This window comes from Tachyglossus aculeatus, chromosome 4 (assembly GCF_015852505.1).
Source record: "Tachyglossus aculeatus isolate mTacAcu1 chromosome 4, mTacAcu1.pri, whole genome shotgun sequence".
Classification (NCBI taxonomy): Eukaryota; Metazoa; Chordata; class Mammalia; order Monotremata; family Tachyglossidae; genus Tachyglossus; species Tachyglossus aculeatus.
In genome coordinates, this window is record NC_052069.1 from 75,015,385 (window position 1) to 75,029,401 (window position 14,017).

The following is a 14,017-nucleotide window of genomic DNA, read 5'->3' on the forward strand; positions in this document are numbered from 1 at the left end:
TCATGGGTTCAAATCCCCGCTCTGCCAATCGTCAGCTGGGTGACTTTGGGCAAGTCACTTAACTTCTCTGTGCCTCAGTTACCGCATCTGTAAAATGGGGATTAAGACTGTGAGCCCCCCGTGGGACAACCTGATCACTTTGTAACCTCCCCAGCGCTTAGAACAGTGCTTTGCACATAGTAAGCGCTTAACAAATACCATCACTACTATCACTATTACCACTAAAGACTAGTTATCAACACTGGATGTTTCTAATAACAAAGGCAAATCTTGATTGTAAGACAAAGCTGCAATGAATAACAGGTTTTGGAGTTTCCAATAAATCCTAAGGACTTCCTGGAAAAAGAGAAACGGTATGGTCTAGTGGAAAGAGCAGGGACTGTGTCCAACTTCATTATCTTATATCTACCGCTACTAGTACAGTGCTTGGCTCATAGTAGGCAATTAACAAGTACCATAAAAAAAGTTCTCAGTTGGGACTGAAATAAACTGCTTCCAAAATTTACTTAATCAAAATGCCTAGATATTGCAGCTCAGGAAAATATTACTGTTGATAATAATAGTAATAATGATAATGATGGCATTTATTAAGCACTTACTTTGTGCGAAGCACTGTTCTAAGCGCTGGGGAGGTTACAAAGTGATCAGGTTGTCCCACGGGGGCTCACAGTCTTAATCCCCATTTTACAGATGAGGTAACTGAGGCACAGAGAAGTTTAGTGACTTGCCCAAAGTCACACAGCTGACAATTGGCAGAGCCGGGATTTGAGCCCATGACCTCTGACTCCAAAGCCTGGGCTCTTTCCACTGAGCCATGCTGCTTCCCTAATAATAATAATAATAATAATGGCATTTGTTAAGTACTTACTATGTGCAAAGCACTGTTCTAAGCACTGGGGGGGATACAAGGTGATTAGGTTGTCCCACATGGGGCTCACAGTCATCATCCCCATTTTACAGATGAGGTAACTGAGGCTCTGAGAAGTTAAGTGACTTGCCCAAGGTCACACAGCAGACTTGTGGTGGAGCCAGGATTGGAACTCATGACCTCTGACTCCAAAGCCCATGTTCTTTCCACTGAGCCACGCTGCTTCTCTAATGGTATTTGTTAAGCACTTACTATGTGCAAAGCACTGTTCTAAGCACTGGGGAGGTTACAAGGTGATCAGATTGTCCCACGGTGGGCTCACAGTTTTTAATCCCCATTTTACAGATGAGGTACCTGAGACACAGAGAAGTTAAGCGACTTGCCCAAAGTCACACAGCTGACAGTTGGCAGAGCAGGGATTTGAACCCATGACCTCTAACTCCAAAGCTGGTGCTCTTTCCACTGAGCTACGCTTCTCTAATGTCATTTACATCTAATGTTTCTCTGATGTCATTTACAGCGTGGCTTAATGGGAAGAGAACGGGCTTGGGAGTCAGAGGATGTGGGTTCTAACCCCAGCTCTGCCACATGTCTGCTGTGTGACCTTGGGCAAGCCACCTAACTTCTCTGTGCTCAGTTACCTCATCTGTAAAATGAGGATTAAGACTGTGAGCCCCATATGGGACAAACTGATTACCTTGTATCTTCCCCAGTGCTTAGAACAGTGCTGGGCACATAATAAGCGCTTAACAAATACCATCATCATCATTTAGACCCATCATAAACACCAACACATCCAAATAGCTAAACTTTGAATTTCCCGAAATCAATCAATCAATCAATCGTATTTATTGAGCGCTTACTGTGTGCAGAGCACTGTACTAAGCGCTTGGGAAGTACAAGTTGGCAACATATAGAGACAGTCCCTGCCCAACAGTGGGCTCACAGTCTAAAAGGGGATTATGAACACCTTATTCATAATTATGAATATGATTATGAATATCTTATGAATACCTTCTTTTGGAAGAATATTTTCTATAGTCAGTGGATACTCGAAGATAGCAGTGGATTCCGCATAACCTTTTGTCAAATGATGTAGAAAAACAGGAAAAATTCCACCAGCATGTTTTCCAACAGTACACTGCAAGAGGCTGTCATTCACACTAGTGACATTACACGGAATACCATCTATTGTTACCAAAATCTTGGAGATGTCGAAACCAAAAGATGATCCAGTGATTTGAATCTTTGTTCCAGGTAGTCCTTTAAGATAAAAAGGTGTTATTTATATATTGTTATGATATATAAACACACATTCTGACAGGCGCACATTTGTCAGTACTGAACTAAACACATGCATATACACTGAGTTAATCTACGATATGAAAAGGGTGTATTTGATGATCTTAGGGTAAATAATAATAATAATAATGGCATTTGTTAAGCACTTACTATGTGCGAAGCACTGTTCTAAGCACTGGGGAGGATGCAACGTGATCAGATTGTCCCATGTGGGGCTCACAGTCTTAATCCCCATTTTACAGATGAGGTAACTGAGGCTCAGAGAAGTTAAGTGACTTGCCCAAGGTGACACAGCAGACATGTGGGGGAGCCGGGATTAGAACCCATGACCTCTGACTCCCAAGCCCTTGCTCTTTCCACTGAGCCATGCTGCATTCATTCATTCATATTTATTGAGCACTTACGTTCAAGGAAAACTCTTAAAGGTTTACACTTAAAGGAAAACCCTCATTAGAGTACACATGACTTGACTGATGCCATGTCCAGGCACACTATCATTTCTTTGAGCATTGCATTTGTTCTAATGATAATAATAATAATAATCTGTATGGTACTTAGTATGTGCCAGGCACTGTATTAAGCACTGGGGAGGAAACAAGCAAATCAGGTTGGACACAGTCCCCATCATCATCATCATCAATCGTATTTATTGAGCGTCTACTGTGTGCAGAGCACTGTACTAAGCGCTTGGGAAGTACAAGTTGGCAACATATAGAGACAGTCCCTACCCAACAGTGGGCTCACAAGGGGCTCACAGTCTCAATCCCCATTTGATGAGGGAACTGAGGCACAGAGAAGTGAAGTGACTTGCCCAAGGTCACACAGAAGACTACTGGCAGAGCTATGATTAGAACCCATGACACTCTAACTCCCAGGCCTGTACTGTATCCACTGTGCCAGATGTGCACTGTTAGAAGAATGGTCCCCACAGCATCTGTATATATGTATATATGTTTGTACATATTTATTACTCTATTTATTTATTTATTTTACTTGTACATATCTATTCTATTTATTTTATTTTGTTAGTATGTTTGGTTTTGTTCTCTGTCTCCCCCTTTTAGACTGTGAGCCCACTGTTGGGTAGGGACTGTCTCTATATGTTGCCAATTTGTACTTCCCAAGCACTTAGTACAGTGCTCTGCACATAGTAAGCGCTCAATAAATACGACTGATGATGATGATGATGATGGTCCCTAATACCCTAAAAATATTATCTTGGAAAATAATAATAATAATAATGATGGCATTTATTAAGCACTTACTATGTGCAAAGCAGTGTTCTAAGTGCTGGGGAGGTTACAAGGAGATCAGGTGTCCCATGGGGGGCTCACAGTCTTAATCCCCATTTTACAGATGAGGGAACTGAGGCACAGAGAAGTGAAGTGACTTGCCCAAAGTCACACAGCTGACAATTGGCAGAGCCGGAATTTGAACCCATGACCCCTGACTCCAAAGCCCGGGCTCTTTCCACTGAGCCACGCTGCTGGAAAATAGCACTACGGGTGAACTAAGGCCTTTACCATATTTTAATTGATAGACTTCTTTATATTCTGAGACTAAAGGAGTGCTATATTTTATACTTTTTAAAAAATGGGTCACTAGGGCCTATACCGTATTTTAATTGATAGACTTCTTTATTTATATTCTGAGACTAAAGGAGCGCTATATTTTATACATTTAAAAAATGGGTCACAAAATATAGAAAGAAAAGCAAGTTTGCCTAGTAGATAGAGCCTGGGCATCGGAGGACCTAGGTTCTAATCCCAACTCTGTCACTTGCCTGCTGTATGGCCTTGGGCAAATCACTTAACTTCTCTGTGTCTCAGTTTCCTTCTCTGTAAAATGGGGGTTCAATATCTGTTCTCCCTTCTACTTGGACAGTGAGTTTGGTGAGGGGCAGGGTTTGTGTGCAACTGAAGTATCTTATATCTGCTCCAGGGCTTAGTTAGGCTTGACAACTAGTAAATGCTTAAAATACGTTATTGTTATTATTATCATTATTATTATTATTATCATTAGTAGTAGTAAAGCATAAGACATTTCTGAAGAATTATAAATATATCAATTTATATATTCAGTTGAGGCCTCAGTTACCTCATCTGTAAATATTCGAGTAATGTTAGCAATTTAGAATAACCAAATTCATTCCACCTATACATCATTCACCCTCCCCTGAATATCACTGCAGTATCAGAAAATCTGACATCAGGACTGCCAAACTGCAAATGAAAAAGTACAGGTTGGATACAAGCAACCGATGTAAAACTAAGCAATACATCCTACACGTTTGCCAACTTGCTCCAGCATTCACATGCTCTGCCTTCTATATTATAGCCAATCAGTACTCATAAATCAAATCCCAAATCAGATTCCTTCTCCACCTTTCCTCTTCTATTCTGGGAAACTTCTCACTTTCTCTCTTCACCCAAATTCCCTATGTAATGCCTAGGACAGTATTTTGGTACTTTCTTTTTTTTAAATGGCATTTATTAAGCGCTTACAATGGTCAAAGCACTGTTCTAAGCGCTGGGGGGATGCAAGGTGATCAGGTTGTCCCACGTGGGGCTCACAGTCTTCATCCCCATTTTACAAATGAGGTAACAGGCACAGAGAAGTTAAGTGACTTGCCCAAAGTCACACAGCTGACAAGGGGCAGAGCCGGGATTGGAGCCCATGACCTCTGACTCCAAAGGCTTTCCCCTATTCTAACTTTAGATGCGACCTACTAGGCAGACATCACCACCTACACCTCGACCTGCCGGGCCACTACCGATGTGCTGGCTTGCAGCCCAACTCCTTCACTCCAAAGTGACAGTAATGGATCAGGTGACGGACCATAGCGGAATTGGGAGAAACAAATAGTGGTGGTCTGCTAGGGGATTGCTCTCCCTACGCCTCCAACCCCATTCCACTCTGCAATATCGTGGGGTATAACTTTACCTTACCTCTGGCTGGGATAACTTCTTTAAGAAACGGTGTAGCCTCAAGTGCATAGGTGAAAGTCAAAGGTGGATAAACGACAGAGTTAACAACAATCTCCACAAGCACAGTTGAAGCTGCTCCTGCTGATGAAAGACACTGAACTTCATCACAAGTAACTGACACAATTAGACGGGGAATGCTTCCGATGGTCACCGTTGTATTGCCTGGACAGAACCCATTGCCTGTGATAATCAGAACGGTTCCACCCCTGAGGCTTCCAGAAGTCGGGGAAAGCGATGCCACTGCAGGACTGATGATTGCAAAGTTTCCAGATGCCCGACCTTTTGTGGTCACCACAACACAAAGTGGATAACTTCCAGCTGGGACAGCGGTCACAATAACGGTGATGTTCTTTTCATTAACACTCGCAGCTGTGAACTGAATGTTTCCTATGTAAACAGCAATATCCTCCAAGATGGTTCCAAATCCTTCCCCTTCAATAAGAACCTCTGTAGGTGAAGTCTGTAAGACGACTGGGTTCACTGTTGTTATAGAAGGGGCAATTCCATCCAGATATGAAAAGCTGCAGGCCCCTTGGCACCGGGCAGGGACATCTCGTATCCGAACGTTTACGTCTCCAAGATGTGCAGGAGCAGGAGAAGTCTCGCATTCAATAGTCACATAGTTTGCCGACCAAACTCTACATGGAAAATCTCCCATCGTGATTTTTATATCGCCGAGAGAGGCTGCAAATCCTGAGCCTCGTACGGTCACTCGGGTCATTCCCGTGGTTGATCCAGCAATAGGAGTCACCGAGTCAACATGAGGTAAAAGAACGAAGCGGCGATCCAATTCGTTGGTCAAGGTATTGATAGCGGTACCTAGGTTGTGGACAGTTAATGCGACAAGTTCCCCAATCCCTACGTCCATGGAGTTCTGTGGGTCAAGTTGGCACATGATGGAAGTTTCACTGACTCCTTTCGTGATGCAGGGGTGCCCACCAATTGTAACCTGAAAATGAAATAAATATGGAATCCTTGCTCACCTATTAAGCCATGATAAGAATTTAAATGTCTTTGAACACCTAAATAATCTGTAAATTAGAGACTGTAGTTTAATTTGTTTTCAATACCCATTGTAACAAAATAATACAAAAACTAGCCTATGACAAAATATACTTTTCAAGCTTACATGTTGGCTTCGGTAAGCGGCAGTCATATTGTGCCTCGAAAAGATGCTACGAAGTTTACGCCAAAAACATCCTCATATAATAAACTCATTATTTTTCCCTCTCAAAAAAACTTTTCATCGTGTATCGTTCTTACCTCATGAGCACTTGTGATATTACTGAAGCCACTTCCAGTTATTGTAATTAGGTCTCTGACTGTTCCGCTGGATGGACTAATATTGATGATGGAAGGGGAGGAACAGCTTGAAAGCTTGAAGGAGAATCCAGGAGAATTCTGTATCCCATTGACAAGTTGGGGACATGAAGGCTCTGGTTCAAGGCACTCTGACCCTGATCTTCCAAAGGGTGACATTTCTGGTCCTCCTTAATGCAAAAGATAAGTTAGGAGATAGGAGTGACTCTAAAATATATACATTTATATGCAATCATTATATCTATTTTTATACCAGTTTTGACTCTCGAAACAGTGTGGCTCAATGGAAAGAGCGCGGGCTTGGGAGTCAGAGATCATGGGTTCTAATCCCGGCTCCGCCACTTGTCAGTTGTGTGACTTTGGGCAAGTCACTTAACTTATCTGAGCCTCAGTTACCTCATCTGTAAAATGGGGATTAAGACTGTGAGCCCCATGTGGGACAACCTGATTACCTTGCTTAGAAAAGTGCTTGGCCCATAGTAAGTGCTTAACAAATGCCATTATTATTATTATTATTATTATTATTATTATTATTATTATCATTATTATTATTATTATTAGTGAAGAGATTGAAGAAACCCACTCTCTTCTCTGGTTCTGTTTTTCTTAGCTTGTAATACACCAGATACTAAGTATCAAAATGCTGAGATCAATAGATATATCATATATATACACTTCAATTAAAATATACATTTAAATATTTAAATATTGCAGAAAGATTGGCACCCCTGTGTAAGGGAATTTTCATTTGCCATATACATTATCTCAACATCTATTTTAAACACCATATTGTTTTCCTAAGGATTTCATATATATATGAAATATATATATATATACATATATATATATTCATCCTTGCCATCAAAGTGGCTCTTATTCCTAAATGTTAACCCCCTATATGCAAACCTCCTTCAGAAAGTAAATTTCTAAAAGGAGAGTCATATACTTTCTTGATAACATCCCCCTTATTCAGTCTTTCGCTGAAGTGGAAACTCAATGTGTACTCCTGGCTTATTGATTTCCATGTATGTGCTGTTCAGAAACAGGGAATTCTTGGAAAATCATTCAGTCTGAAGAAAACTGTTGATAGAGATGTATAAATTGGAGCGAGAGATGAAAAAAGTAGAAAAATAGGAGACTACAAGAGGAGCCGATAAAAATAACAGAGAAATCAATGGAACCTTTGATGAAAAGTTAAGGAGTCAACATGACTTTGCCGATAAGACAAAAGGGAGTTAGCAATGAATCACCATTAGTATCAGTGAACTCACCATATATTATTAGACTAAGATGTGTTGGTTGATTTCTCTCACCTTTAACATATGTTGCCTCAATTTCATCAATAAATAGGTGCAGTGGGATGTGACTGTTTTCATTTGGTAAAACGTTAATTACTCCTTGAAGGAAAATGGACTGTGCATCATCAATGAATCCACTGCTATAATAGTAAATGCCTGGTGAAGTGAACTGGTAAGAAAAAGAACCTGCCCCAAAACAAAGATGAAGATAAAAAGTACAAATGCATAACTCAATATATCGTTAAAGCATGGTACTGGGATTCAAATCTCAGCTTTGCCATTGGTCTGCTCCATGACCTTGGGCAAGTCACTTAAACTTCTTTGGGACTCAATTTCCTCATCGGTAAAATGGAAATAAAATAAATGTTCTCCCTCCTAATTAGATTGTGACTCCCACGTGGGACAAGGACTTTGTCTGACTTGATTCTTTTATCCACTGCAGTGATACTGCAGTGATTAGTACATGATAAGTACTTACTGAATATCAAGATAATTATTATTATCTCTCAAATGACCTAATGGATGCTGAGGGATTAGTTTACCCAATTATAAAGGGTTTCTTTGTCACAGTTTAAAATTCACTTTCAATTTTCTGAAATAGAATTAATACTACTAAAATCTTAATGTTTCTTTCCAATGACCCCTTGTGACTCTCCATGGCATAAGTGGATACATACCAACTTGACAAGCCATTTACATAGTTTATTTAAATGTATTTTATTCCTTCTTCCATTATTTATAAATAATTTATATCTCCCTGTCTCTCCCATTTAGATTGTACATTTCTCGAGAGAGACTCTATATTAAGGCCTTAGTATAGTGCTCAATGCATAGTAGGGGATCAATAAATTCTACTTATTGATTGATTACCAATTATAAAATTAAAGGTACATTACCTAGAACACGATAAATCATCTCTGTTGCTTTGATATTTAAAATAAATACACCAAAACAATAGGTGTAACAAGCTGTTGCTTGAGATATGTGCGTGTGTGTGTACACACTTATATATATGTACATTATATATATGATATATACAATATGTATATTAAAATACACAAAATACGAAGGTAATTGCATTGTCCGAAAGAGAGGCAATGCCAATTAGCAAACGGAAAACATACTTACCAGATTTTGTTTTTCTGGTTCCACTAGTAAATCCTTTGCCGTCATAAATTACGCTGCCAAGACTGGAGACAGAAAAAACGCCATATCCTACTCCTCTAATGAAAGGCTGAGTTTGCCATTGCCATATCACCTGGTCTCCTACAGATACATCCAAGACTGCTGGAAACCATGCATATCCTAATCCATACACTGGGGCAAAAACCAGAGAGATGATTCCAACAAGTACACTCAGCAAAATAAGAGAAGCCTTTAAAAATCTTACTGAAGAGTTAGAACTTGGAAAATAATGTTCTCTAAGTTTCATAACCTGGTAATATGTACAATTAAATCCTTTTAGACTGTGAGCCCACTGTTGGGTAGCGACTGTCTCTATATGTTGCCAACTTGTACTTCCCAAGCGCTTAGTACAGTGCTCTGCACACAGTAAGCGCTCAATAAATACGATTGATGATGATGATGATGATATTTTGAACTTAGATAAAACCAATTGCTGGGACATTCTCACAGGCTATTGAAAAATGACCTTCAAATAGAATGCCTGTCCTGTGAAGAAAACACCATTGTGTGATCTTGCCAAGCTACTTGATAACTTTGTAACTCAAAGGAAACAAAAATACTAAATACTTCCAATTCTCTGAGTGAACAGAATTATGTAATTTTAAAGATTTTCATTATTTAATGTTTACCTGAATCTTTTCCATTGTTGGTCACTCTGAACGTCTTTCTTGTTGATTGAAGAGTACATTTTATGAGATTCTCTGAAGAAGTTGTTACGTGGCAAGGGAATGACCCTAGAAAGAGTCAGATGAGTAAAAATCACTTATTCAGTCAAATATTCAGGCTTTCACAAAATTGGACTTATGAAATTGCTATATATACAACACTGATTTTTTTTCCATTCTGTATAGGAATAACACTGCAAAAAATGAACTCCAAATATCTCATATTTACTTCCTATATTAACTAGAGATAACCACTTTCCTGAACTAAAGGATTCAATGATTCATCTTTGGGATTTCCATGTGCTATTTTCTGTTTATTTTCACTGTTCTCTTCTTGACCCATTCCAATTTCTATTTGTCCTCATGTCCCCCCCCATGACTTTCCCATCACTGTAGATGGAACCACTGTCCTTCCTAACAAGCCCATAATCTTGGAGTTATCCTTGGCTCCTGTCTCTCTCATTCAATCCACATATTCAATCCATTACTGAATCCTGTCGGTCCCATCTTCTCAACATTGTTAAAATCCACCTTTTCCTCTCCATCCAAACGGCTACCATGTTTTACAATCACTCATCCTGTCCCACCTGGATTACTAGATCGGCCTCCTTGCTGACCTCCCGGCCTCCTGTCTTTCCCCACTCCACTCCATACTTCACTCTGCTGCCCGGATCATATTTCTATAAAATTGTTCAGGAGATATCACCCTGCTCCTTAAAAAAACTCCAGTGGTCATCCATCCACCTGCTCATCAGACAAGAACTCCTCACCATTGGCTTTAAAGCACTCCACCACCTTTCCCCCTCCTACCTCCCCTCGCTTCTCTCCTTCTACAACCCAGCCCACACACTTCACTACTCTAGTGCTACCCTTCTCACTGTGCCTCTATGTAGTCTGTCTCACCAATGACCCCAACTCACATCCTGATTCTGGCCTGGAATGCATTCCATCTAGCCTGTCTCACCACCAGTCCCTAGGAGTTCTGCTTATGAACGTCTAGAACACCCTCCCCTCCTCAAATCCAACAGACAATTACTCTCCCTGCTTTCAAAGCAATATTATTGAAGGCACATCTCCTCCAAGAGGCCTTCCCAGGCTAAGCCCCACTTTTCCTCATTTCCCACTCCTGACTTGCTTCTTCTGCCCTTCCCCTCTCTGAACCCCACAGCACTTATGTACATATCTGTAATTTTATTTTATTTATTTATATTGATGTTGTCTCCCTCTAGACTGTAAATTTGTTGTGGGCAGGGAATGTGACTGTTTACTGTTTTAATGTACTCTCCAAAGTACTTAGTACAGTGCTCTGCACATAGTAAGCACTCAAATACAACTGAATGAATTGAATGAATTCCTCTCAATGCCACTTTGACATTGTATTTTACTTTATCACAGAGGTAGCACTAACATTAGTGTAGAAAGAAAATAATGAACCAATCATCATCAATCGCATTTATTGAGTGCTTACTATGTGCAGAGCACTGTACTAAGCACTTGGGAAGTACAAATTGGCAACATATAGAGACAGTCCCTACCCAACAGTGGGCTCACAGTCTAAAAAGACTGAACCAATAAGATTTGACTGAAAAATGAAGGATTTGTGTTTCTTATGTGTGTGTAACTGAACATTCAGGTTTGTCACAGCTATATTCTACTTGAGAAAATATAAAATTTTCCTTAATACAAAGATATTAAAATCTTACCAAAGAGCACACTGTTTTCATTTGGTATTGTGCTGAACCCAGAACCCACAATGGTGATTTGTGTCCCACCATATAATGAGCCTCTTTGAGGAAATATGTTGGTCACTTGCAAAACATATGCTATGGAAACATTCAATTTTCCACTACAAAAGAAAATAAAAGTTTTAATTTAGTATTACACCGACAACTGCTTGTCATCATCAGATAAACCCTTTGGGACACAGGAACAAATTTAACATTTAATTACATGCTATAAATTAAATTGAAACAACATAATCATTTTCATGGGCACAGCTCAAACTGGATTTAAACACAGAGGTAACTGTTTATAGTTGCAGAATACTTTAGTAACAACCTATTCAGTTTACAATCTGCAGTACAGTGGATTGTTTCTGAACCACTTCTGAACTTGGAGGAAAGGAGAGAGAGATAGCAATTCAAACTACATAAGTGTCATTGTGGAAATCCTCATGAATTTCTGTGTAATATCGCAAAATGACTGAGCATTTATTCTCACACTGAAGGAAATTAGAAAGTGTCATCTTTTACCTTGAAGATGCAAAACCCCAATATCCAACATCTACACAGATGTTGTGGTGTCCGGGAGATAATTTGGGTAGAAGACATATAATAGCACTGGAGTTCCATTCAAGGATCTTGCAAGTGGCTCCACCAACATACACCTTATTGTCTATCAATTCATTCCCCAAGTTGTGGCCCACAATCGTTAAATTTACTTCTCCTGTTATTTTAAAGGGAGGAAAAAGCCCTCAGAGGAGGTATTTTCAAAACAAAAGCATTTTTGGAATGATGATTTAAGAACTAAATGGATTCAATCAGTCAGTGGCATTTATTGAGCATTTCTGCAGAACACTGTGCTAAGCACTTGAGAGAATTCAGTGGAAAAAGTAGACGTGGCCCCTGTCCTCCAGGACCTTCCAAAGTAGTGGATTTGGTTTCAAAACCCTTAAAGTTTTCAGAAACAATTGATGGGGATCGAGATAAAGACAGATAGGTTCCCAAGATGGACAAAATCATCCTTAAATATGGACTCTTTATGAGTATATGATAATAAAACTAAGATATGAAACCATGATAGTATAATAATCATAATAATAATCATACTTGTTAAGCATTTAGTTTGTGCCAAGCACTGTCCTAAGCACTGTGGTAGCGCTACAAGTTAAACATATTGGACACACTCCCTGTCCCACAAGGGGACCACAGCCTTAGGTCCATTTTACAGGTGAGGTGACTGAGGCACAGAGAAGTTAAGTGACTTTCCCAAGGTCACACAGCAGACATGGTGGCACTGGATTAGAATCCAGATCCTTCTGACTCCCAGACCCGTTCTCTATCCACAAAGCCATGCTCCTTTCCATTATTAATTAATCAATCAATCAATCGTATTTATTGAGCGCTTACTGTGTGCAGAGCACTGTACTAAGCGCTTGGGAAGTACAAGTTGGCAACATCTAGAGACAGTCCCTACCCAACAGTGGGCTCACAGTCTAGAAGGGGGAGACAGACAACAAAACCAAACATACTAACAAAATAAAATAAATAGAATAGATATGTACAAGTAAAATAAAGAAAGAAATAGAGTAATAAATATGTACAAACATATATACAAACATATATACATATATACAGGTGCTGTGGGGAAGGGAAGGAGGTAAGATGAGGGGGTTGGAGAGGGGAACGAGGGGGAGAGGAAGGAAGGGGCTCAGTCTGGGAAGGCCTCCTGTATACTAATTACATAGTATATAATAAAATATAATGATCAGGATTTATCACAAAGCCAGTAGTAGAAATGAATGAAACATAAATGTTTAGTAGGTCAAATTATTCCCTAAAAACTCTCTGATTTTTCTTTCACAGGATATATATCTGTAGCCACAAAAGATTCCTTACCCAAGACTTTCCTTGTCTTGGGACTGAAGTCAGTTATCACTGGCGTCTGCAAGTGGCTATAATTAAAAGCATTGTTGATGGTGGCATGTAACCCATTAGTAAAAACAGTGACATCAACAGCTCCTTCAGCCCCCTAGAATTAAAATCAAAGAGAGGTATTACTGAGACAAGTTCAGCCATTGCAAATCAACAGAAAAATCCACTGAATAAGCCTAACAGAAAAGTCTAACTTTACTACGTTTTGAATTCATTCATTCATTCGATCGTATTTACTGAGTGCTTACTGTGTGCAAAGCACTTTACTAAGCGCTTGGGAGAGTACAATATAACACCAAACAGACACATTCCCTGCCCACAATGAATCATCTCTCAGGAGCCAGAGTAGTGAGACCCTGCTGGAGATGCATTGCTGGAGAAACACAAGGCCAGCCCAATGAGAGACCCAGAATAAGAACAGATTGAGCCACATATATTGGCAGAAATATGCAGGTGGTCTGCATGAGGATGATTTTCTGGGGAAAGTCAAGGCAGCCATAAAACAAAGGTGACTGCCAACAGGGCAAACAGTGGGTGGAACAGGCTCATCACCAAGCAGAGGTGAGGGAAAGAGAAATGATTAGAAGCACTAAAACATCAATCATCTGGAACTGGAAGCAGGAATGACAGCTCTAAAAAAAAGGCAGTAACAATTTTTTCTTACATATTTGTTCATTCATTCATTCAATTGTATTTATTGAGTGCTTACTGTGTGCAGAGCACTATATTAAGCACTTGG

At 39.8% G+C, this 14,017-nt stretch overlaps 1 protein-coding gene across 1 annotated transcript in view; it reads right to left on the reverse strand.

The window, feature by feature from the left end:
• The window catches only part of PKHD1L1 (PKHD1 like 1), a 182,939-nt gene that overhangs the window by 95,370 nt on the left and 73,552 nt on the right, over positions 1-14,017 (reverse strand). Inside the window, 9 exon segments of the mRNA XM_038745633.1 lie at positions 1,883-2,131; positions 5,119-6,106; positions 6,421-6,647; positions 7,791-7,961; positions 8,904-9,092; positions 9,590-9,694; positions 11,329-11,471; positions 11,878-12,070; positions 13,243-13,375. Of these exon segments, the coding sequence (XP_038601561.1) occupies positions 1,883-2,131; positions 5,119-6,106; positions 6,421-6,647; positions 7,791-7,961; positions 8,904-9,092; positions 9,590-9,694; positions 11,329-11,471; positions 11,878-12,070; positions 13,243-13,375 (2,398 nt within the window).